This window comes from Hyperolius riggenbachi, chromosome 3 (assembly GCF_040937935.1).
Source record: "Hyperolius riggenbachi isolate aHypRig1 chromosome 3, aHypRig1.pri, whole genome shotgun sequence".
NCBI classification, from domain to species: Eukaryota; Metazoa; Chordata; class Amphibia; order Anura; family Hyperoliidae; genus Hyperolius; species Hyperolius riggenbachi.
Window position 1 is genome coordinate 65054116 of NC_090648.1, and position 26956 is coordinate 65081071.

Genomic DNA, 26956 nt, shown 5'->3' on the forward strand with positions numbered 1-26956 from the left:
ATCAGTTACTCCCTGATCGGAAATCAGTTCCCATAGCGGCTGTTTTACTACACGATTTCTATCAGGTTTCAGCGCATTCACTAAATATCGGTAACATTAAGGCCGGTTCCACACCTGAGTTCTGCGATGGGCACCGCACTGCAGGAATCCGCCTTCATATGACCCTGCACCACGATGCGCCGGAAGGATCATTTGCATAGTGCCGCCCCCTGGCTAGTGACGTACTCCCTGCTGGGTCACGCATCGTTCCGCGCATGCGCCGCATTGCACCGTGCTCCCATCATGCACACTTGCTGCATCGCCCATTGACTTGCAGTAGGCATGGATCATGTGGCAACGCGCTGCAGAATTAGCATCGGAAATGCGTCAGCTTTATTACTTCCGGAGCTCCGCGTCGCATTGTGCGAACTGTGCAAGTCTCCATAGACTTGCATGGCCCTTGCACAGGGATGCAGCAGGGAAGAGTAATGCAAGGCGACGCAACATGTAAGTGTACAAAGGGCCTAACGTGCAGGCAGCGCACATAAATAATACCAGGAGTTATACTAACAAGACAACATTTTGTAACGCATTTTGCTTGTAGACACAACCTACACTTTTTGCGTACCATGACATCACAGACATCCATGGCTACAATTACTAGGTAATGCCTAATGATGTTGATCCAGGGATTTTATTTGATTGCCATCTGGAGTCGGGAAGGAGTTTTTCCCTTTAGGGGCTAATTGGACCATGCCTTGTAAGGGTTTTTTGCCTTCCTCTGGATCAACAGGGATATGTGAGGGAGCAGGCTGGTGTTGTACTTTGTTCTCTGGTTGAACTCGATGGTCGTATGTCTTTTTTCAACCAAAATAACTATGTAACTATGTAATGTACACATTTTCATTATAATATGAGTTACGCAAACTATTTAACTAGCGTGGGATACATAATTTGCATAACGTCTGGTGAAACTTATGTGCAGTCTGTGGACATACATTTTACCGATATTTTGTGAATATGCCCCAGTTTGTTGCTGCATTAGCATCAGTGATGGGTCATGGCAGATAAGACAGGATTATATCTTACCTGACTGACCTGCTCAGTCCAAAGCCATAGACAGCTGGAATGGGGTACAGCAGTTTTCAGACAATATTTGCAGAATATTAGAATAACAATTACATTTCATAATTGGCTATTTGATTTCAGCCTTTGCAAACTCAAAGCTGTATAGATCCTTTTTCTGTGACCAAAGTTATCATTTCAATGCTTTTTTTTACACCCCCTCCCCTTATCTTACCAAAACAAGGCAGATAGCATCTAATATTCTAAGGGCCTGAGCCCACTAACGCAGTTGTGTCCGCTTCTGTCTGCTTTTCAGCATCTGTAACATTGGTTTGTAACTGAAAAGCAGACACAACTACACACAACAGCGTTAGTGGGCTCAGGCCGTAAAAGCTATAAACATAGTGCTTATAAACACAATAATTAAAGGACCATGAATCACGAAGAACTGTAAAATTTAAAATGTGTATAAACATATACAAATACAAAGTATTTTTCTTCCAGAGTAAAATGAGCCATAAATTACTTTTCTCTTATGTTGCTGTCACTTACAGTAGGTAGTAGACTACTGACTACTAGTAGACACTCCCTAAAAAGGATTTATACAAAGATGCTGGCCAGTTTCCCTGCTCACTGCATACTTTTTTGGCTGTTGGACTGAGCAACTACCAACTAAGGCCCAGTGCACACCGAGCGGTTTTTGGAGCGATCCGCCGGCCGCATCCGCCTGGAAAAATGCTTGGCTAATGTATTGCAATGGGATGGTGCACACCGGCGCGTTTGCGGTTTGCTAAAAAACCTCAAACCGCTGGTGTGCACCACACATTGAAATACAATAGCCAAGCGTTTTCACTGCCTGATGCGGCTGGTGGATCGCATACAAAATCCGCTTAGTGTGCACCCGGCCAAATATCTGCTCTCTGCTCCCAAAACCGCTAGCGTTTTGACGATCTGCTAGCGGTTTTGGTGTGCACTGGGCTTAAGTGCTGTTGAAAATAAACAAAACCCCGAGAATCCCCTATAAGGAGGTGGACTAGTTGAAAACCTGTCGGTTCTGTCAGATTTCTACTACCTACTATGAGTGACAGCAACATAGGAGAAAAGTAATTTATGGTTCATTTTACTCTGGAAGAAATGTACTTCTTATATGTATGTGTTTACATCCCTTTTAAATTTTAAGATTTTCGCAATAGTGGTCCTTTAAACAGCAGATCTGAAAAACAACAATATATTAACTTGGGTAAAGAGGTGTTGGCAGTGATGTGCGGAGTAAGCAGTAAGGTGTAACTGAGCCCTGTGGACGGCAGTTCCCAGCATGCCAGCGGGCAGTGTCACAGCTACAAGGTTAATGTTACAGGTTTATCTGAGTTAGTCATTTCTGTGTCACGCTAGACTGGAGCAGCAGCCAGCCGTGGAGGATGTCAGGTGCAATTCCCATGCTTACCGTGGAGCGGACCTGTGACGCCGACCTCTGCAGTGGGCGGGGCTCGTTGCGAGCACTGTGAGTTCTACGGAGCGGAATCTCGTCCTGTGAACATAATGCAGCAAACCTGAGGTCACTTGCTGAAACAGATTCACCCCCTTTCGCTTATTCGTTACCCCGACAAAGGGAAAATAACGCAACAACACAGAAAGGGTTCTGATCATGAATGGCTGCTTTGTAATGCGGCTTACCGCACTGCAGTGCACCACCTATGCGACATTCACAGTGCAGCGGATGCATTGCGGTATAACGGTTTGCAGCATTTAATGCACGCATTTAAGTGGACCTGAACTCAGAATTTCCTCTCTGCTCTAAAAGCAACAGCATAATAACCTTTAAAGAAAAGCATGTCTTGTTAAAGCTGATACAAATCCTGCAATAAATCTGCAGTGTGTCTACTTCCTGCTTTTATGGAAGAAGACATATGTTTAACATCCTGTGCTTACAAATTAGCTGCTCTGCCGAGGCAGCCAGCTGACACAGCTGAGAGATAAAATTTCACTCCTGATTTGTCACCTATGAGGGGGAGTTAGACAGGCTAAACTCTCTAAATAGATACAGGATGAATTTCTCTCTGTTTTCTTTATGTCCTGTGCAAGAGTTCAGGTCCACTTTAACAGTAAAAGTGAAGCATACTTTACCATTGACTGTATGCTTCACTGTACCCGACGGAACATGAGCCTACCGTGCAGCGCCATTCTCCCGATTTATTGCGTTCCAGCTGTTGCAGGGAATGCAACGCAACAGCCACTGTGAATGTGGCCTAGCAGACAGGGTTGGTTTTAGGTAAAATAACTGGGGCAAAAAATAAACGTGAGGTAAATAGAAGCACTAGCAATGAATATTGATTTACAGGGAATTGACGCACAAACACTCAACACAGAGACACACAGATGGGAGAAGCAAAGAGCAGGAGAAATGCCACTAATGATGCCCGGTAAGCAGGGCCGGATTTACCATAAGGCACTGTAGGCACGTGCCTACAGGGGCCAAATGATGGAAAGGCGGCTCACTGCCCTCCCCAAGTGCCTTCCTTCCTCCTTCCCGATGCAGAGTCCTGATGATGGTGTAAATGAGAGGTTACTCCCCCAGCTCTCAGCATTCCACTGACCAGATCTCCCTTAACCTCCTTATCTGTAAGCCCGACACTGTGTCGGGCATACCACTCTGTGGCCCCAGGAATCCCCCATAATTAAATAAAAGTGTTAAATGTCTGTAAATCCTATAGCTAGCACTGGGCTAGCTAGTAAGAGTGTCCGGCACCCCTGGATCCCCCCGTTTATACGTTACACCCCCCCTGGATCCAGCGATCGCGCAGCCTCCCGGCGCAGCTCCGGTCTCTCTAGGGGGAGGATCGGGTTTGCGCAATCCTCCCCATAGTGAAGTCCGGAGCTGTCCGGGGAGGCTGCGCCGATCGCTGGAGCCAGGCTGGGTAATGTATAAACGGGGGAGCGGAGGGTGCCGGAGACTTCTTCTAGCTAGCCTAGTGCTAGCTAGAGGATTTAAGGCTCATACACACGGGGCACAACTGTCGCCACAAACATGTGGCACGCGCATGTCTGAGCGACAGTTGCCCCTTGTGTATGAGGCGCGCACCCCGAACTGTCGCCGGAGACAGCAGTTGCCGTGCGATTGAAAAGTTCAATCGCCGGCAACTTCTGTCTCCGCAACTGTCACTGGTCCGCCACGCGTACTGCGTGTGTATGCGGACTAGCGACAGCTACCCACACACTGCTAACGCAGCTTCCGGCGGGGGGCCGAACCTTCGGCGACCGCTTCCGCCGTGTCTCTGCCTTTTGGGCAGAGACCTGTAGACAGCTGTCGCTCGGGCGGAGCTGTCGCCGAGCAGTTGCGCACACGTCTCCTGTGTGCTAGCAACAGCTACAACGGTGCCCCGTGTGTATAACAGACATTTAGCACTTTTATTACAAGATCGGGCTAAAAGTAACACAACCTCCTGAGCCGTGTAACGCTGAAGAGGTTAAGTTAGGGGCACCTCTAGCTACTTAGTACTGAGGGTACTTCTGTCTACCTAATACTACGGGACACCTGTAGCTACCTATGACAGGCAGGGGAAGTAGAGCTAAATACACACGAGCTACATTTGTAGCTGTCGCTAGCACACGGGAGCGTGTGCACGACAGCTGGGCGACAGCTGGGCGACAGCTCCCTCTGCATCCACACGGCAGCAGAGGGATTAGTGATGCGGCGGAAGTTGTCGCAGAGGTTCCTCTCCCCCCCGCCGGAAGCTCTGTGTGCTGCGTGTGGGTTGCTGTCGCTAGCCCGCATACACATGCGGAACTAGCGACAGTTCCGGCGAAGTTGCAGCGACAGCTGTAGCCGGCAATTGAACATGTCAATCGCCTGGCGACAGCTCCGACGGGCGACGGTTCGGGGCGCGCACATTATACACACACGGGCGACCTGTCGCCGCAACACGCGCGTGCCACGTGGTTGCGGCGACGGCCGTATCCCGTGTGTATGGGCCTTAAGGGAGAAGTGACAGCTGGGCCAGCCAGCACATTGGCAGAGCAGTTTGGTGGGGGTTTGTAGGTTCATGGAGGGCGGAGTCTCGGGTTCCAGGACATCAGTGCCTATAGGCTCCTGTGATGTAAATCCGGGCCTGCTGTTAAGTGTACCATGTACCATGATGCCTGTAAGTATTCTTGTACCCCTAATTACTACATTAGGATGGGAGGAGGTTCCCTCTGAATGAATAAATACAATGTACAGTATTTATTCATGTAAGCGCTTGGGTAACCGCTATACAAATCGATTTTTCAAGCGCTTTGCAATTTCCCTATACCTTCCATTGAGCCAAAGCGCTCAGAAAATGGTACAGGCATCGCTTTTGGACCGCAATCAAACCGCTCATATGAGAACACTCTCATACGGAATCATTGCACAAGCGCTTTTAGGGCGATTTTCAAAATCGCCGGATTAAAAAAAACCCAAAAACGCTCATAGTGTAAATAAGCCTTAACCGCAGGCAGAAGCAAAACTAGAAACTGCCAAATCCCAGATCTCAGTTTTAAGCACCTGTATGTACATCCCCACACCCATATCCCTGACGCCTTGGCTATCCATCAGCCTGGCAGATCACTTCGGCCGAGCGATGACTGTGAGCACCATTTTTCCCCAATTACCCCGCATGACATCACTCCCCTGCCGCTCTGTCGGCCCTCCCCGCACATTGCAACAGAACAGGTTGCTAGCCTGTTGCCTAGTAGCAACATCTCTGTATAGTCTCAGTCCTGCAATGTCGGCTGAGGGATCGAATCCCAATCCCTGCGTTGGAAATGTGTACAAGGCTTAAAGGAACCCGAGGTGAAAAATGCGCCTGTGCAGGGTGCTATAGCGGATGGGAATGTGCAGCCGCAGTAAGTCTGTAGGCCAAAAATGAAAGTAGCTGGCGGCTGGGGACAAGCGGAGTGACTGCGAGGGCACGGGATGGCTGCAGGGGGCTGGTACAAGCCCCAGGTGAGTAAAACTGGTTTTTTTTCTAAAGGCTTAAGGATCATTAGCTTTAAAGAGGAACTTTAACCCATTATTAAACTTCATCTCAGTCAATAGCCAATAATCCCTTTCCCATGAGAAATATTTACTTTTTCTCAAATAAATCATCAGGGACCTCTGTATGGCTGATATTGTGGCGAGACCCCTCCCACAGTGTGATGACCATGGTCCTGACAGTTTCCTGTCTGTGAACCTCATTGCATTGTGGGAACAGCTGCTTCCAACTGCCAAGCAACCAGTATCTCCCTCTGTCCATATATACATACAACCTTTTAGCCTATCACATTGCTAGTAGGTGTGTTTATAGATAATGGCAGTTGGTGTAGTCCATTTTTTTGGTCTTGTCTGCCAGCAGTAAAGATAATGACCTGCGGGCTCACGGTGGACCCAATAACATGAATGAATTACACTGCAAGTATCAATCATTACTTGATATAGCTTCAATTTTTTAACTTCTCACTTTGTAATGTGTTGATTTTTTTCCCTTCCCCCCTACTACCATCTTTTGGTAAAGTTCCTTTTTAAGCTCATGAGCTACTATATTGGTCAATGAAACTGCCTATCACATCACAAGACCAATAGGAAGCCTTGTACATCATCTTTCCCCATAAATGCATGCAGGTGAGGAGATACTAGAAAGAACATCTACCTTGTTGAGGATCTCACGGCTCATCTCATGGTTGTTCTCGTCAGAGAAGATGGCGGATAATTTGTGGAAGATGTTTAGATTGTCTCTGGAATGGAAAGAAACAGTTTTCAGGTTGCTGGATAGTTTTACTGAGGTATATTTGTTGCAGGCTTGTTGCCATGGGTAACTGCAGATAACACAAAGCAATGGATCCATCTGAGGCCCGATGTCACCTACCTGCTCACTGCTGCCCACGTCCTCTTCAGCCGATAGATGGAGTTTGACTGAAGAGCTGACAGGATGGCTCGAAGGGAGGAGAAATTCCGCAAAAACCTGCAATACTGAAAAACAGGAAACTAGTGAGATTTGAAGTGACCCTGTGTTTGATTTCGGTGTCATCCTGGGGTGAGATGGACCTATGAAATTTTACATAGCTCCCCCTATCTGTGAGACGGACAGTCTATCTATGTCATATACGTCCCTCCAGCCCGTGTCACCCTGTGGTGGGAGGGACAGACTCCATGTCCAATAGCTCCTCCTGTCTGTGTCACCCTGTGGTGGGAGGGACAGACTCCATGTCCCATAGCTCCTCCTGTCTGTGTCACCCTGTGGTGGGAGGGGCAGACGCCTTGTCCCATAGCTCCTCCTGTCTGTGTCACCCTGTGGTGGGAGGGACATACTCCATGTCATATAGCTTCTCCTGTCTGTGTCACCCTGTGGTGGGAGAGACAGACTCCATGTCACATAGCCCCTCCTGTCTGTGTCACCCTGTGGTGGGAGGGGCAGACACCTTGTCCCATAGCTCCTCCTGTCTGTGTCACCCTGTGGTGGGAGGGGCAGACGCCTTGTCACATAGCTCCTCCTGTCTGTGTCACCCTGTGGTGGGAGGGGCAGACGCCTTGTCCCATAGCTCCTCCTGTCTGTGTCACCCTGTGGTGGGAGGGGCAGACGCCTTGTCACGTAGCTCCTCCTGTCTGTCTCATCCTGTGGTGGGAGGGACTTTTATTATTATTATTTAGTATTTATATAGCTCTAACATCTTCCGCAGCGCTGTACAGAGTATATATAGTCTTGTCACTTAAATATCCCTTAGAGTGGCTCACAATCTAATCCCTACCATAGTCATATGCCTATGTATGCATCGTGTAGTGTATGTATTGTAGTCTAGGGCCACTTTAGAGGAAAGCCAATTAACTTATCTGTATGTTTTTTCGATGTGGGAGGAAACTGGAGTGCCCAGAGGAAACCCACACAGCCACGGGGAGAACATACAGTACAAACTCCGTTCAGAGAGTGCCCTGTCTGTGATTCAAACTGGTGACCCAGCGCTGCAAGGCGAGAATGCTAACCACTATGCCACTGTGCTGCCCAGGGACAGACCCTATGTCACAGACCCTATGTCACATAGTCAGTGTCACCCTGGGAGGGACAGACTTCATGTCACACAGCTCCTCCTGTCTGTATCACCCTGTGGTGGGAGGGGCAGACTCCATTTCCCATAGCTCCACCTGTCTGTATCACCCTATGGTGGGAGGGGCAGACTCCATGTCACATAGCTCCTCCTGTCCGTGTCACCCTGTGGTGGGAGGGACAGACTCCATGTCACATAGCTCCTCCTGTCCGTGTCACCCTGTGGTGGGAGGGACAGACTCCATGTCCCATTGCTCCACCTGTCTGGGTCACCCTGTGGTGGGAGGGACAGACTCAATGTCACATAGCTCCTCCTGTCTGTGTCACCCTGTGGTGGGAGGGGCAGATGCCTTGTCACATAGCTCCTCCTGTCTGTATCACCCTGTGGTGGGAGGGGCAGACTCCATGTCCCATAGCTCCACCTGTCTGTATCACCCTGTGGTGGGAGGGGCAGACTCCATGTCCCATAGCTCCTCCTGTCTGTGTCATCCTGTGGTGGGAGGGGCAGACTCCATGTCCCATAGCTCCACCTTTCAGGCTTCATGTCATATAGCTCCTCCTGTCCGTGTCATCCTGTGGTGGGAGGGACAGGCTTCATGTCATATAGCTCCTCCTGTCTGTCACCCTGTCGTGGGAGGGACAGGCTTCATGTCATATAGCTCCTCCTTTCTGTCTGCAGTAGAGTATTGTACCATGTTAGCCATCAGTAAAAGAAAGAAGTTTTAAATGGTATCATCCTGATTTAAAACTACTTGCTTTCTGTCTGTGTCACCCTGTGGTGGGAGGGACAGGCTCCATGTCACATAGCTCCTCCTGTCTGTGTCACGCTGTGGTGGGAGGGACAGACGGCATATCACATAGCTCCTCCTGTCTGTGTCACCCTGTGGTGGGAGGGACAGACTCCATGTCACATAGCTCTTCCTGTCTGTGTCACCCTGTGGTGGGAGGGACAGACTCCATGTCACATAGCTCCTCCCTCCTGTCTGTGTCACTCTGTGGGGGGAGGGACAGACCATATTTCCCATACAATAGGCTCTCCTGTCTTTGTACCCCGGGGTGGGGGTTGCATATTGCTCACCTGGGCTATAGAAATCCACTTCTCCAGTACTTTTGCTCGTAGTTGCGGTTTCATCTGGATGTCACTCAGGACAGATGCGGTCACACAGGCGGTCACTGCATTGAACTGGGCCACAGTGGCCCTAACACTGGGGGCAACATGTTTGTTCTCCTTCTTGTCACGCTGTGACCAAATGCTTCCGAGGCAATGGCAGCACTGCAGCCTCTGAAAGAGATCCTACAAGGAAAACAAGACACAGTTACTATAATTCACTTCAGATATGAATCTTATCACTTAAAGGACAACGATTGCCAAAAATGTAAAATTCAAACAGAAAATGTACATTTTTTTCCAGAGTAAAATGCATTATAAATTACTTTTTTCTCTATGGTGCTGTCACTTACAGTAGCTAGTGAAAATCTGACAGATCTGTAAGGATTCAGATTAGTCCATCTCCTCATGGGGGCGTTCAGTTGTTTATATATTTACAAAAACATCTGCCAAAATAGTGTGCAACTGTGTAGGGAAGCCATCTGACAGCTTTGTATAGATCCTTTCAGGGGATGTGTTAAAAATTCCCTCAGGGGGAGGAGGGGGAGGAGGGTTGGGGTTTGGGGGGGTTGGGACTTACCTCTCCAGTGAGGCTACCTCTGATCCTACCTCTTCTGTGCTCAGTCGACGGAGCGGCGCAAAAGGAGCGTATCACAGTGAGAGTGAAGGGTGAGTGGGGAGAAAAATGCTCTCATCTGAATCAATCCAACAGACTTATCGCTGGCCGAGGTGTTGGGTGGGCATCAGAGTCCGCTGTACACATGCTAGATTCTTGGCCGAGGCGGTCGTTATCAGCCACTAGTGTTCACTAGTCACCTTTTTCATTAACCTCCCTGGCGGTGTGATTATTTCTGGACTTCTAGGATCTCAAAGCAGTGCAATTTTTTCACAAGCTTTTAAACCCTAAAAGCTGGGGAGAAAAATCAGACCGCTATAAGATCTGTGGCAGCCCCTGCACATTACTCAGCTCCCCGAGATACACTGTAAATCTCCCTCCGTCCTCTGGGTGGCGCTGTACTCCTATAGTGAGGTCGCCGTCTGCCGTCATGACGACAAACGTTGATTTCACCCGAGGGATCAGCCTCCGAGGACCGGAAGAAGAATGGCTGCCAGCGTCTGGATCCCTGGGAAGGTGAGTTGAAACGCCCCCTGTGCTGTAGGCTCTGCATTTACCTCCCAGGGGCTGCCCCAAGTCAAGCTCGGGATTACCGCTCCTGGTTTCTTTTTTCCACCCCGAGCCTGACTCAGGTTACCGCCAGGTAGGTTAATAAACCAGTTAAAATCGGTTACAGGAATGGACAGATTACCGGCAGATCCGATCACAGACATCTGCCACACATGAGGGAAATGGACGACTTGTTACGGGCCGTGCGCAGTATTTACCGGCAGCTCCAGATCTGATAAACGGCTGCCAGGACATTTATCATTGCAGTGTTTTGTAATAGATGTTTTGTGTCAACAGACCGGGCTGCTTCACGCAGGCGTGTCCCCAATGTCACCGCTCAGTCCCAGGTCACTGTTTCTGCTACAAGCCGCCGCAGCATCCAGGATTCTATTATGACACCAATCACTTGGCGGGATACACGGCCTGCACCTGTGTTAACATGCCCAAATAAATCACAGGCTTATCCCTGCTATCATGTCTTTGTTGCACAAGCTCCACTACCTCCCAGAGCTATTCATACCTGGCCTAGTTCCATTGTAGGAAGCTGTGGCGTTAGTTGTGTAGTCAGTGCTTGTGCAGGCTCTGCATATTGGATTAAAGAGGGACTGTAGTGAAAATAATGTCTGTTGACACTTTCTCCTGTTTCATCAGTATTGAGGGCGTCGAGACTAAACTATGATAGCCATCTTGCTACACACACTCTCCACCCTTAGCCATAATTACACACTCTCCACCCTCAGCCACAATTACACACTTTCCCAGACTCCCCTGCAGCTGTTGCCACATAAGCTGAGCAGTAACTGGGGGTTATATCTGCCAATCAGACAACACACACTGAGAACTACATGGCAGTTCCACACAGCAAGCATGTCACTAGGCAGGAAGTGGCGGCGGAAACTGGAATATTTTGGTTTGGTTACTCTGTTGTACTCATCCAAGCCCTATCTCATACAGCCTTATCAATCCCTGCCATGTACTGATGAGGACCAAAAGTCCGAAACAGGCTGTCTACATGTGGGTTTGATATGGCTGTGTAAAACTTAAAGCTATAGGCTTGCTATAAACCAGCGGATCTGGATGCTTGCTTGGCTTAACAAGGGCAAAAAGGGATAATTTGCATATTTAGTAGGTGTGCATTGTGGGTAACCACAAATGTTCATTTATAACTGAATTCTTGCAAATTTCCTTCTGTTTTAAGAAGGCAATTACACCAAGCTTTGCTTTTTTAGTAGGAGGGCTTTTTGGTTCCTTTTAACCCCCTATACATTCTTAGTAGTTTGGGTCACCCTGAGCTGCTTGGTTACTCTGTTGTACTCGTCCAAGCCCTATCTCATACAGCCTTATCAATCCCTGCCATGTACTGATGAGAACCAAAAGTCCGAAACAGGCTGTCTACATGTGGGTTTGGTATGGCTGTGTAAAACTTAAAGCTATAGGCTTGCTATAAACCAGCGGTTCTGGATGCTTGCTTGGCTTAACAAGGGCAAAAAGGGATAATTTGCATATTTAGTAGGTGTGCATTGTGGGTAACCACAAATGTTCATTTATAACTGAATTATTGCAAATTTCCTTCTGTTTTAAGAAGGCAATTACACCAAGCTTTGCTTTTTTAGTAGGAGGGCTTTTTGGTTCCTTTTATCCCCCTATACATTCTTAGTAGTTTGGGTCACCCTGAGCTGCTTGGTTACTCTGTTGTACTCGTCCAAGCCCTATCTCATACAGCCTTATCAATCCCTGCCATGTACTGATGAGGACCAAAAGTCCGAAACAGGCTGTCTACATGTGGGTTTGATATGGCTGTGTAAAACTTAAAGCTATAGGCTTGCTATAAACCAGCGGTTCTGGATGCTTGCTTGGCTTAACAAGGGCAAAAAGGGATAATTTGCATATTTAGTAGGTGTGCATTGTGGGTAACCACAAATGTTCATTTATAACTGAATTATTGCAAATTTCTCTGTGCATAGAACTCACAGTAAACGAACATTCCGCAAAGGGAGCTACTGTATTCCCATAATGCAATGAGGTTCACAGACAGCAAGCTGTAAGGACCTAGGTCCTGACTTTACACTGTGGGAGGGGTTTCACCACAATATCAGCCATACAGACCTCCCTGATGATGTCTTCGAGAAAAGGTAAAGATTTCTCTTGGGAGAGGAGGTATCCGCTACTAATTGGGGTCACGTTCAATCCTGGGTTAGAGAGTTTCCAAGGCGGTGCGGCAGGGGTGGGCAGACTGGACACAAAGGCATGTTCACTGCTGCAGGACATGCCTCTGTGTCCTCCCCATGCCGCAACACTGACCCCCGCCCCCCCCCCCCCCCCACGCTCTAACCCCCCGAAATTAGCGACAAACTCTTGTTGCTATTCTGGAGGGTAAGGGAGGAGAGGTATTCCCTACTCAAAATGCCCACTGGGGGCGTTCCTGCAGGCTTCCCCAGCTGCTGTCTCTCCCTGGCCACGCCCTCTGCTGCTCCCCTGCACGCTGCTCTGTGTGAGAGCAGCTCTTCCAGCTTCATGACCCCAGAGGTCACGATAAGGAAACTGAGGGAATGCAGGCAAAGGGAGCAGCGGAGAGCAATGGGGATTGCGGTTACCTAATCCGCCCACTCCCCCGAATCAGGTAGCATTGTTTTTATTTTAATTTGTCCCCATTTTGGGTTCCCTTTAAAGTTCCTCTTCAAAGGACGCTTGCAGTGACAGGGATATGGAAGCTGCCATAAGTATTTACTTTTAAACTATACCAGTTGGAAATGGGCTAGTGAAATACCCGGAGAGAATCTAGAAACAAAAATCCTTGAGGGATATCGGGTCATTTACAAATTGATTCCTAGAAAACTGGCGGGAATCTCAACTTAAACTTATCCATAGGGCGAAATACTCCTTCAATATCAAATAGAAGTATCCTCCATTCCAGAACTGAGGAAACATGTTTGTTCACATAATAAAGATTTGTACTTCAATACTCACCACATCTATGAGGGTAAGCTGCTCTGCCACGTCCTGGGGTGGGTGTGGCAATAAAGAAGAGCTATTTCCAGAGGACTCATTGTCTCCCTCTGCTGGTCGGGATATATGCCTCCATTCTGACAGGAAGTGATCAAAAATGTTATGATTAATAATACAAAAAATAAAAATGTATAAAAAGCCATAATCTTAAAGAGACACTGAAGCGAGAAAAAATTATGATATAATGCTTTGTATGTGTAGTACAGCTAAGAAATAAAACATTAGCAGCAGAGACATAAGTCTAATATAGTTTCCAGTACAGGAAGAGTTATGCTGGGTACACACTATGAGATTTTATGGTCGATTTACTGTCAGATCGATTATTTCCAACATGTCCGATTTGCTTTCCGATCGATTTCCGAGCATTTGCTGCTCGATTCCAGTTACCCTTGATAGGAAATCGATCGAAAAATGCTCGGAAATCTATCGGAAAGCAAATCGGACATGTTGGAAATAATCGATCTGACAGTAAATCGACCATAAAATCTCATAGTGTGTACCCAGCATTAAGAAACTCCAGTTGTTATCTATGCAAAAGAGCCATTGAGCTCCACCACTTTCAAAGTCGCACAGAGCTCTATCTTCTGAAGCTTGTTATCTTAACTGTCAGTCACTGTATTTTATTTTTCTCTCCAGAGGACAGGTCAATAGTTCACAAGTCTGCTCTGTAAAATCATTTAGAGTGCTGAGTAGTGTGTAAACTGCACATACTAGAGAATGATGCAATGTTATAAAAAACACCATATAACTGAAAATAAAAATATGAGAATATTTTCTTTGCTACTAATGCTCTAGTAATTATCCGTACTACACAACCGATTTATTATATCATAATTGTTTTCGCTTCAGTGTCTCTTTAAATAAGAAGATACAAAAATGAGTTCATAATACAAATAGTACAGACAGACAAAAAGTAAGTGCAAAATGTCAAATAAAAACATGCAGCAAGGACAAGACATAACAGGAGAGAGCTCTGCCCTGACAAACTTATCATGAAAAAGAATAGGAGAGGCAACATGCTAATGTAGTGACTATACTGTATTACGTACGCTTTCTGACTGTGCAATAAGAGGCAGAGGTGGATTGGGGTCCAGCGGCGTAACAATATCCCTGTGACCCTCGTGTGGGGGGCGGGGTTATAGGAGCCTACTCCTCCTCCCTCCTCCTTTTGTGCACTCCTCCTCTCTTCCACTATAGTGCAGAGTAGCACATGGAGTGCTGTTATATTTACCTAGGCAACACTGTCTCTGGTCTCTTCAGCACTCTATGCTGACATCCTCCAGTTTCCTGATGCATAACGTGATCAGGTGCCGCAGGATGTCAGCATAGAGAGCAGGGCTCCCGGCAAGGAGAGGAGACCAGAGACAGTGTGGACATAACAGCGCTCCTTGCGCGGTGAGGAAAAGGGAGCGGGGAATCGACTGGCCATAACTATCGGGGGAGGGGGGTGCTTGAGGTTTTGTGCAGCTGGCCCCTCAGTAATCTTGCCAGGGGACCAGGGGCACGGATGTCACACCCTTGCGCGGTTCCATAGAGAATAACTATAATACTTGCATAAAAGGAGAGTGTTAGGCCCCTTTCTCAACAATGGCTAGGTACCCAATGTCATGCCAGTGTCAGCTCTGCCACACATACCGTTGCCTCCGGGTCGCCCAGCCGCGCCAGCGCTGATGACAGCGGCGCTCTGACGGGGAGGCGCTCTTGCGCAGACCATCTGGTGAAGGAGAGGGGGCATGCGCGCGGACAACGTCGCGCTCCTTATACCCTTAGGAAGCGTGTCAGCTGATCGGCTGTCAGCTGACACGCATGGAGCCACCTCCGGAGGCTGATTTGCCGGGCAGATTGGGGGTGTGGCTGTCCTGTCATCCTAGGCTTCTTTAGCCTCGTGCTGTCAGTCTCACGTTGTCTGTTCTAGCTAACACAACCCTGTGAAGGCTCCAGACCATAGTCAGTCCCTTTGTGCTTTGAACCGGCAGGATTTCACACTAGCTCAGGCTTTGATACTTATTACTATTATTATTCTGTTGCCGACCTTGCCTGTATACTTACTCTGATTCCGTCTCCTGATTCTGTACTTCTGCCTATCTGATCTGTTGCCGACCACTGCCTGAACTCTCACTTTGATATTGCCTCCTGATTTTATACCTTAGCCTATCTGATATGTTGCCGACCGCTGCCTGAATACTCACTCCGATTTTGACTACTGTATATGTACCTTGCCTATCTGATCTGTTGCCGACTCGATTGCCTGACCATTCTATATCTGTACATCAGTGTTAGCTTGCCTTCTACTATCACTGTCTGTATACATTTCCCTTCTGGGAACGTCTGATTGTTGTCTGTCTGCTAGTGCCCTCTCACACTAGCAGATCGTTACAGCCAGCTTTCCCACTGAGAAACTGTCATCTGGTCACTGAGACAATGCCCCCATAGTATGGGACAGTTGCACAGAGTATACTGGTGTGGGTAAGTTTGGAGTAGCCGTTGGCGAGTGACCAAAAAAAAAAAAAGTAATTGCCAGTATCTCATGGGTGGCAAACACTTCCATCATGTTAGGGCCCGCTTCCACTATCGCGGAAACCGCAGCGATTCCGCAGAGTTTCCCAGCACATGAATCGCACGGGGAAACTCTGCCATAGGGGAGAATGGCGCCTCCGGCCAAATTGCTTGCGGTAGCGATTCGGCCGGATCCCCCCGCAGAATTCGCTCGGGAGACTGCAATTCCCATAGCCATACATGGCACGGCTCATGGGATTCGCCTGCGATCCCGCTAACCCGGAAGAGCGGTTGCGCGTCTCACAGACGCAGCGCCGCTAAAGTGGAAATGGGCGTTTGTTCATCAGTCTTCATTCTGAAGGTTGGAATGTAGTTTTCAATGATGAGCCAACTCTGAGACAAAATGCGGAAAGAAAAAAGAATTTAGCCACAGCTAAGATTGCGGTGAACGTCCGGGCAATTCGTCGGGTGAAAGAGGCCTTGTGGGTAGACATGAAGGTTTTAAGAGTTGGAGTGTGAGTAATACATTTGTTGTGGAACACAATTACAGAGAAGGAGAGACATGAGTAAGAAGTCCTCTGTGGGGATGAGCAGGGTAAATTGGTCATAGACCCAGGTTCTGCAAGGTAAAAGAGCCATGGACTCATGTTCTGCAAGGGAAAAGTACCTGGGATCCAGGTTCTGCAAGGCGAAAGGGCCTTGGAACCAGGTTATGCAAGGGAAAATGACCATGGACCCAGGTTCTCCAAGGGAAAAGATCCATGGGACCCAAGTTCTGCAAAGGAAAAGGGCCATAGACAAGTTCTGCTATGAAGGACGATAAAAACCCCACCATACCTCTAGAACTCATCACTAACCACCATAGTGCACTTGCTGTCTTACCACTTTGCGATGGGTCCTGCTCTTCCTCCTCTTCCAGACTTTTGATGATGCGGAGCAGCTGGATGGGGGTCTCCCGGCTGTCTTGGCTTAGGTAGTTGGAGATGAGCTGTAAACACTGTGGAGAGTAACGAAAATCCTGAGGGTGTCTCTCCAGCCAGGTCTGCAGAAGGCCACGGATCACCCTAAAAACATCATCGATACAGGAATTAGTTCTAGAGTCAAAGCCAGGGTGGCATCAATGTATCAATGGCAGAAATGTATCAAAACTACAGTATATAAATACATATTATTACAGCAGCATGGAATGTGTCTTCTGCATTGGTATTTTGTTCTGTAAGGCCCTTTCACCTCTCTAGAATGTTGGGGGGGCTTTGCCATAGCACACGATGAACCATCGCAGCACAGCTCATGGAGCGGCAGGCTTCAGGAAAGTCCCAGACCCCTCCCATCTTCTTGTTCAAATAGGGTTCGGGATTTATGTAATTGGCAGATTTGAGCAGACTCAAATTCATTTTACAAATAAGCTGCCAAAGCACTGCTGCCTTGTCTGATATACGCTTTGGGGTCAATTCATAAAAGGCTGTGCGGTAAAAAAACAATCTGGTCGGGAAAATACCGCATTCGGTATTTTAGACTTTTGTGTGCCAATTCATAAACATTTTCACAGCTGTGATAGACGTGCGGTGATTTACCAAAGTAAACTGTCGGTATCAGAAGAGTAGCTGCCTGTGTTGTTACATTGCTGATCTCCGTGCAGAGACAGCATTACAATATAAGAGGCATCCCCAACTTCCCATTAGATGTGCATTTTTTGTTATACTGCCTCTGCTTGCCCTGAATCTGCTCTGAATCTATTAGTCTTTTTAACAATCTATTTAGTTGCAGCTTAGAAGAACTTCAAGAAACTTTACATATGCCAGGCTTTGTGGCATTCACCTCTAGCTTAAGAAACAGAAACCCAAGAGGTTAAACACAGCCTAAGGTATTCAGGGGAAGCCTTGTTTGTTCCAATCGCTCTGCTGCTGCCTGGGGGAGATCTCACTGCTTCTGCTTGTGAGTCACACAGTCCCACATAGACTTCCTCTGCCACTTCAAAGCAGGCGGTATTGTTCTAATGTTTACCGCCTGCTCTATTCTTTATGAATTGACATTTACTGACATGTGTTGAGGTAATTTTCGCACAAGTTGGTAATTTACCTCACTGCTTGGAAATTTAAGCTTTTCATGCGGTAACAGCTTTTATGAATTGACATTTTCCTAAGTGCTCAGTAACGTCAGCTGTTTTCTGCATTACCGAATGCAGTAATGCTTTGTGAATCGACCCCTTTGTGTTACGTCTATAAAGAGGAGCTTTAGGGAAAATAACGTAATGAATAAAATTGCTTATTTTTCACAATATTCATTTAAAATTCATTAGTCAGTGTTTCTCCATTTTATAAACTTTCCTCTGCCCGATTTAATTTCTGAATGTCACTAAAAGGTTTACAAGCTTTTACTATATGGCTTGTCACCAGTTTTTTCTTTCCCCATTCTTTAATGTGGGCTTTTCACTTGTATCAGCACTATTTCAGAGTTATCGTGGGTAATGGGGTTCGATGTGCATTCTGATGGCTTTTGTTTGTGCCTTGAGCAAGTTTTATCTTGAGGAAGGGATCCTGCGTGGTCCCAAAACGCTGGTTTCTATTTTTTTCTATGAAACAATAACGAATTATATGGGATGTGCCATCCTTTCTATATATATGCCTGAGGTGAACTAGTGAGCCTGCGCAGTACAGCCTGGAGGACGTCCGATGACGTCATCGCGCCCGCGTGAAACGCAGATTGGAGCGCAGAAAAAGCCTGACCTGGCGGCCTGGCCAGGTCGGATCGCCCACCGGAGACCACTGGGAGCCCGCGGAGCGGCACCGAGGGCACATCCTGCCTGCCACGGGCTGGAGGAAGCCCCAGGTAAGTGGATTTTGATTTTTATGTTTTTTTCCCTCACCCTGAACCTTCCCTTTAAGGTCTATAAGGGTTGATCCTATTGTGAGTGCAAGGCAATCTCCCAAATCATGACCGATGCTTTTGACCAATTTTAGCTCAAAATCAATCGAATCATCGATCGGGCGCATATGTTGCAGCACCAAATTTTCTTGAATCCGATTTCCATCTGATTCAATAAAACTATCAATTTGGATGGTCAACTGGCCTGCATAATTGCTAGATGTATGGTCAGTCTAGCTCTATATTGAACTAGATCAGGGGTATTAAACTCAACTACAAAGTGGGACGAAATTGTACACTGGGACCAAGTCGAGGGCCAACCTCAATGTCTACTGGCCACCAACCTCCATTATAAAGTTCCCAGTTGTCTAATGGCCCCTCTCCAACCGCTATACAGTTCCCTGGTGTCTAGAGGCCCCCACCCTCCCCTATACAGTTCTTTAGTGTTTAGTGCATTCCCACTACCTCCCCCATATGGCTTCCCTGCTATTCTAGGGCTTCACCTAAAATATAGCTTCCCTGGTGGTCTAGAGTGGGCCAAGCATAATGCAAAGTGGGGAAATCACTTGAGGGCCAAATTGAATGGTTCTGAGGGCCAGATCTGGCCTGCGGGCCAGAGTTTGACATGTATGAACTAGATGGTCTTGTAGCCAATATTATAACACTCTCCTCTCCTTGTCTGTCAATGCTTCTGAAAGTTCCAGATTAGATGTAAGAGGGGAGGGATCAGATATTCCTGTGTTTAGCTCACCCCACCCAGGAAATCATGTCCTGAGAGACAAAGACCATATCAATACGAGACAAGCTATGATACGAGGCAGTGTGACAAGTGGATTGTTTCTTAAGCAGGGCGTTTCCACCCCTACTTTTCAATTTAGCTCTATATATCTTGAAGCAGGGCAAAGTCTGTCCTCTGGGGAAAGAACTACATTGAAGAGGCACCATTGTGACATATAGTGGAATGGAGAAAATGATTAAAGAAAGCCACTTTTATCCTGGTTTCTGCATCAGTAACACTTCCTATATCTATATATTGCTGTATAATAGTATGTAGCCCCACCCTCCCAGTGATGTCACAGCCTAGACTATTTAGCTATGTGGAATTCTCCTTCAAGAGTATTCTGAGAGACCAAGTATTGTTCCTACTGACTTTTAACAGCTGCAGAGATGCACCTGCCAGCAGTAAAGATGTCGCCACTGAGATACATTTTCAGAACTTAAATCAGGGTGAGGAAAGATTTTACAATGAGCAATTGATTGGGAATCAGCCTGCGGTGTATGAACAGCTGAAAGAGAGAATCACCCACTGCCCAGAGTCCAGTCACGAGTCTCACGTAGAAGACCCGCTGGCCCCGCTCTCAGGCTAAGCGCTGAGGCTCGTCTGGGTCGTCGGTATGCCTAGGAGTTGACCTGGCGGTGCGCGTCCTTGAGCATGTGCATGACATCAGTCGTGACGTCATGCACAGAGCAGTCACGGGCGCGCGACCAAGGATGCGTGCTGTGCTGACCCGACCAGGAAAAGAGCCCCTTAAGGCAGCCTGATGAAGGGACTTTTAGGTGAGTGGCGCCAGCCAACGCGGGGCCTGGGGCGATCGCCCTACTCGCCCCCCTCCACAGGTGGTCTCTCCTTGCCTTCTGCTTTTCATGATGGCCTCTGGTTCAGTTTGCCAGTCATTTCTTCTCGGTGGGTGTAATCAGCAGACAGAACGACAATAGACTGGTAAGGAGTGGTAATAAAGCGATATCCGTAATAGGAGTATGACCATGTTAGAAAAACAAATAGGGTGGTTCTTAAGCAGCCCATACACTCAGCAGATTTTCTGGCTGACCGATCGATCCCGATCGATCGATCAATCGATTGCAAATCGGTTGGCCAATCGACCGATCGACGGCCGATTTCGATCGATTTCGATGGATTTCCATCGAACTTGCAGGGTGGAAAATTTAGGTCGATCTGATGAGATTGCTTATCAGTTTGCATTGGCCTTAATGGAAATCTGATGGCAAAAAAATGCCATCAGATCGAATTTCAATAGATTTCAAACTGAAATCTATTGGAATTCTATCCTGGTAAAAAATGTTCTAAAAACGCATCAGATAGATCATCAGATGCATTTCTTATCTATCTGCTGCCAATCTGACGAGTGTATGGGCACCTTAAGTTAATGTGAATTCTTTGTCAATGAAATACTACAATTCCAGTTGTCACACTGCAGTGATCCGCCAGAGTATTCCCTATTTCCAAGAATAAACTGCTGCTTGGATTGTGGAGGAGGACACATGCGAGTATGACGGCAAGGAACAGCATGTGCTACAACTGTTGTCAATGTCACACTGCAGCTCATTCACGGAATAGAGGCAGATTCCTGGTGAGTGAAGTACAGAGTGTATCATTATAGGGGAGTGACGGTATTGCACACAATCCTCCCCCTGAGACCGTCTGGCTCTGATGAAACAATGGACAGGGCTGCCTAGCCGGGGCTCAGTATATTAATATATATTCCCCAAGGTTAGGTTTAGAAGGGTGGGTGGGGTTTGTCTAAATATGGTCATGGAGCATGTGCTGCTGTTCAGCATCTAATACCAGGCTTGGTTGTAGGGTAATGGCTGTAGACAGCTGTGCTGATACCCAAGTCCCCAGACCCTTCTTCCAGCCATCTACTTAGCGTAATATTAAAGTGAGACGGTCCCGTATTTCAAACACTGAAGAAGATGCTTTCCATTCCGAAATTGAACCGTAACCTCTCCCTAGCCCATTCCTTCACTCGCCCTGAACTCAGAACTTCCTCTTTGCTATAAAGGATAAGCAGCAGCATAATAACCTTGAGGCTGGATTCACACTGCAGATTGGTGGCAGCAGTGGCACCACACTGCCAAAAACAGGCCCTCGGGGATTACCGCATTAGTTTACAGTAATCCACTTCTAGCCAAGATTCAAACAGGAAGTGACGCTTGCTTGTTGTCACTTCCTGTTTCAGAAATACGGAAGTGAACGAGAGCATATTGTAAAAATACGCTTCCGCTCATGTGTGACGCGTAAAACTGCAGTGGGTTTTCACATTGACACACATCCCCATACACTTACATTACTTCTTCAACGCAGAACCGCTTGGTAATGTAGATCAGGCTGAGCTTCGGGGATACGGCAAAAACGTCACTTCCGTCGCATTGCGCCGTACCGCGTCAGTATGAAAGTCTCCATAGACTTTCATTGCCCTGCAGTGGGGTTCAGTAAAGTACCACACTGCACTGTCCCAGTGTGAAAGGGCCCTTAAAGAGAACCAGAGACGTTCAAGAGAAACATTTTATACATACCTGGGGCTTCCTCCAGCCCTATAAGTCTGTATCGCTCCCACGCCGCTTCCTCTGTCCGCCGATACCGGGTCCCGTACTCCCGGCCAGTCGAGTCAGTCGAGGCAAGCGCAGTGCGTCACTGCCGGCGGACGCGGCCAATTTTCCGCATCACAGGGGCTCCCTCCATAGCCTTACGCATGTGCCTCCATACTGCGCAGGCGCATGCGTACGGATATGGAGGGAGCCCCCTGTGATGCGGAAAATTGATCCGCCGGAAGTGACGGGACCCGATACCGGCGATAGAGGAAGCGGAGGACGGTGGCGTGGAAGCGATCCAGGCTTTTGGGGCTGGAGGAAGCCCCAGGTGTGTATAGTAGCCTTTCCTATTTTTTGTTTTTCTCCGTCTCTGGTTCCCTTTAAAGAAAAACATTTCTTTGTTACAGCTAATACAAATCCTCCAATAAATCTGCAGTGTGTCTACTTCCTGCTTTCATGGAAGCAGACACAGGATTAACATCCTGTGTTTACAAATTAGCTGCTCTGCTTAGGCAGCCAGCTGACACAGCTGAGAGATCAAATTAAACTTGGTGATTAGTCACAGATGAGGGTGAATTAGAATTAGAATTTCTAGCGAAAAATCGTTAGAGTGATCAGAAATTCTGATCGAATTGGTTGTAAATAATCTCAGTTGATGGGCACAATCAATTATAAAATCAGTCGTCCGACTGGATTTTCATCGAACCAAAATTTGGATTTTCTTGTTGGTTGTGATAGATAGGAAGCAAAGATTGGTTCGTTGATGGTGTAGTGAACGATTTCACTTCCGATCAGAATTTCTAATCGCTCGAACGATTTTTAGCTAGAAAGTGAATCGTTAGTGGCCACCTTAACAGTGATAGAGCAGGACGTCATCTTCATTCTGGGATTGATAGAAGGCTTTTGTGACTACCTTGTAGGTAATAAACCCAAGCAAATCCACGTAAAGAAAAACAGCAGTGCCTAGTGGTGAGTAGTCCAGCATTAGCCTTCAATGCTCACAGCTGCCCATTAGTGCAGCATGGGGCCGATTCTCCCTGCCAGGCACCTAGCTATCCTCAGGCTGCATACACACATCCAATTCTGATTAGCCAGTCACTGGGCAATTTTCCCACCTACATGAAATATGAGGGCCTACAAATTTTGAATACTATGAAAAGATTGTGTAGGTAAGCTTATATGCTACATGGAGGTGTAAAATTGGAAGGTAATTAGCCAGTCAAAATTGTATGTGTGTAGCAGACCTGAGCACAGGACACAAAGAAAAGAGAGAGAGAAATGCACCCCGTGTGTTTTTAGAGAGAATAGCCTGTCTGAGGCTTTGTTACATTATAAATCGGCAGCGCTATCGCAAGCGCTGAGTGATTTACACTGTGATTTTTAGGCGCTTTTCCCAGTTTTTCGCTTAGAAAAGCACTTTTCTAAGCACTTTTGCTGAGCGATTAAGACTTTCACTTCCTGATGTCAGCCAGGAAGTGAACTCTTTGACCCGGCAATGAATAAATACAATGTATTTATTTATAAAAGTGCCCGAGAAATCGCTGTATAAAGCGCTTTTTCAAGCGATTTGTGATTTTCCTATACCTTCCATTGTGTCAAAGCGCTCAGAAAAGGGTTCATGTAGCGCGTTCGCGAATTCAAAGACATTGAAACGCTCACATGTGAACAGTGTCATAGGAAATCATTGCACAAACGCTTGTAGGGCGAGTTGCAAAATCGACAGCGCTTAAAAAAATCAGCAAACGCTCATAGTGTGAACGAGATCTAATTCCCCCTCATCTGTAAGTAATCACAAGTGTAATTTGATCTCTCAGCTGTGTCAACACACAAATTCAGCAGTCTTGGGCAGACACATATGTAAACACAGGATGTTAACTATTTGCTAGCTTCCATAAAAGCAGGAAGTAGACACACTACAGATTTATTGCAGGAGTTCTGTAAGCTGAAACAAAGAAATGTTTTTCTTTAAAGGTTATTATATGCTGTTGCTTATCTTTTAGAGCAGAGAGGAAGTTCTGAGTTCAGGTCCACTCTAAGAATGAAACACACGGGCACTTAGCAGATACATAAACAGTAATAGACATCCAGCACACCATACGTCAAACGATTCACAGTTCATTCAGAAAGCGCATGATCCACAGCACTATAAACAATTGCAGCAGGGCCACAGACGGTCCCCATTATAAAGTTGAACAAGCCTAAAACTACACCCAAAATAAGCAGTGGACCAATGATCACTCCAGGCAACAGTAACTATACATCTGTGTGGGCCAAAGCCAGGGCGAGGCAGAGGCGAGAGAGGCTTCAGCCTCAGGGCGCAGTGTAGGAGGGGCGCACAACTTGCTCAGCTATGATTCCCCTGTTGTGTTTGATGCAGACAGAAATAAGAATAGGGGATACATGATGGTAGTGACTGCAAGCCAGATAACTGGAGATAATGGTGTTGGGGGCTCTGGGATGCCTCTTAGTCTAATAGCAATCAGTGTGTGATGGCTGGGGTGGGAGGGATGGAGGGGCGCACTTTAATGTCTCAGTCTTGGGTGCTGGAGGACCTTGTCCCAGCTCTGGTATGGGCCTTTCCACAATGAGCTTTCCTACAGGAAGATAGAGCACAGTGATGACTCATGTGTGCTGCTGCTCTTCACAATCCAATCAGAATGTCCTGACCTACCAGCATGTGCTTAGCGTGCAGAAGGGAAAAGTTTAGTTGTCCTGCAGCCAGCCAGTGCTGTTTAGCGCTATCTGAATCACCAGAATGCTCACGCAGAATTGCACTTTTTTCCCATTTCACATGTACTGTATTTTAAGCTGCTTGCTTCCAGTTCAACTTTAGGCCTTGTTTACATTACAAATCGCTAGCGCAATCGCAAGCAATGAGCGATTTGTTGAGCGATTTTAAAAGTGCTTTACCCTGCACTTTGCGCTTATAAAAGCACTTTTGTAAGCGCTTTTCGAAGCGCTTTTGCTGAGCAATTAATTTTGACACTTCCTGACATAGGTCAGGAAGGGAACTCTTGCACCTGGAAACAATGTATTTATTCATCAAAGCGATTTCCCTATACTTTCTATTGAACACAAACGCTCAGAAAATGGTACAGGAGCCGCGTTTGTGATTCAATAGAAAGCGGTGCGCTCATATAGGAACACTACCTTAGGAAATCATTGCACAAGTGCTTTTAGGGCTAGTTTACACTGGGCGCTTTTCTAGCGATTTTGGCAGCGTTTCGGATCACTGGCGATCAGGCAAATCGCTGGAAAAGCGCTACAGCAATGTATTTCAATGGAGCTGTTCTCATTTAAGCGATTTGCGATTTTAGGAATTGCAAACGCAATGCACGCAGCGTTTTTGAAGCGATAGCACTTCCATTATAAGTATAGAATTGCTTCAAAATAGCTTTTTATTTTTTAATTGCAGCGATTTTTTAGCGCTTTTCCCATAAAAAAAAAATACTACTCACCAGTCACTGACTGATCGCTACACTCTGAAATCGCTCAAAAATCGCTTTTGTACTGGACACAAAATCACCTCAAAAGCTCTAGAAAATCGCTAGAAAAAAATTAACAAAATCGCTAGGCGCTTGCTTTCCAAATCGCCAGCGCTTAAAAAAAATCCACAAACGCTCATAGTGTGAACAAGTCCAAAAAGTGGACCTCAATTCTTGCACAGGACAAAGGAAAACATAAAGAAATGCCCCCTGTATGTATTTAGAGAGTTTAGCCTGTCTAATTCCCCCTCATCTGTGACTAATCGCAAGTGTAATTTGATCTCTCAGCTGTGTCAGCTCAAAAATCCTATCTGCCATGGTACAGCAGCTAATTTGTAAACACAGAATGTTAACAATATGTCTGCCTCCATGAAAGCAGGAAGTAGAGACAATGCAGATGTATTGCAGGATTTGTATCAGCTGTAACAAAGAAATGTTTTTTCTTTAAAGATTATTATGCTGTTGCTTATCTTTTAGAGCAGAGAGGAAGTTCTGAGTTCAGGTTCGCTTTAATAAAAGGCATATGGAAGAGACACAATTCCCATCTGAAGGCATAAATACTGCCAGGCAGCAGGTTTAGCTGACCTGCACAGGAGACAAGCAAACATGAAACCTGACACTGACCTCTGTACAGACGCGGAGTCTGGAATGGGGCTCCCAGGGGACGTGGACTCCTTGTCTCCCAGTCTTTCCAGGCGTCTGCAAAATACATGAAAATGATATAGACCGGTACTGAAGGCTGGGTTCACATAGGACATAGCGTGATAATCCGGCATTTTCCGCAGGTGCGTTTGCATTATTATAATGCATTTTTATTGTGTTTTTGGTTTGTTAGCGTTTTGCGTTTTTTCGCGCAGATGCGTTTTGCGTGCGTTCAATTGCGTTTGCGGTTTGCTAATACAAAACGCATATAAGTTTTGTATGAGTTTTTACATTTACATAAATGCAAATCAATAGGAAGACCACAGGAAGCAGAAATATGTCAGAGATTTTTAATTTTAAATTAAAAACGCACTAAAACACGCATTGAAAAGGCAATGCATATGCGTATCCATAGACTTCCATTATGTGCATTTTGGCAGCCAGCCTGCATATTATGCAACACTACCAGCATCTGCGGAACGCTTAAATTGCAAGTGCAACGCTGGTCCTTCTGCGTCCCATAGACTAACATTGCTGCCTAAAACGCAGCGTTTCCCGCTCTGCAAGCGTTTCTGCCATGTGTGCACCCGGCCGAAGAAACAGAGAGGTGAAATCAAAAATGCCGAATGATTCATAAATTCTAAAGCTTAAAGGACAATAGTAATGAAAAGAATACGGAGGCTGCCATATTTATTTCCTTTTAAACAATACCAGTTGCCTGGCAGCCCTGCTGGTCTATTTGGCGGCAGTAGTGTCTGAATCACACCAGGAACAAGCA

General features: G+C 46.7%; 1 protein-coding gene across 3 annotated transcripts in view; it reads right to left on the reverse strand.

The window, feature by feature from the left end:
- The window catches only part of RGL3 (ral guanine nucleotide dissociation stimulator like 3), a 115962-nt gene that overhangs the window by 25480 nt on the left and 63526 nt on the right, over positions 1–26956 (reverse strand). For all 3 annotated transcript variants that reach the window (XM_068274249.1, XM_068274250.1, XM_068274251.1), the window contains 7 exons: positions 26161–26235; positions 16739–16920; positions 13322–13437; positions 9160–9375; positions 6909–7012; positions 6693–6777; positions 2489–2572 (listed from right to left, as the gene is read on the reverse strand). In XM_068274249.1, coding sequence (XP_068130350.1) covers positions 2489–2572; positions 6693–6777; positions 6909–7012; positions 9160–9375; positions 13322–13437; positions 16739–16920; positions 26161–26235 — 862 coding nt within the window. The remainder of the gene's footprint in view (positions 1–2488; positions 2573–6692; positions 6778–6908; positions 7013–9159; positions 9376–13321; positions 13438–16738; positions 16921–26160; positions 26236–26956) is intronic.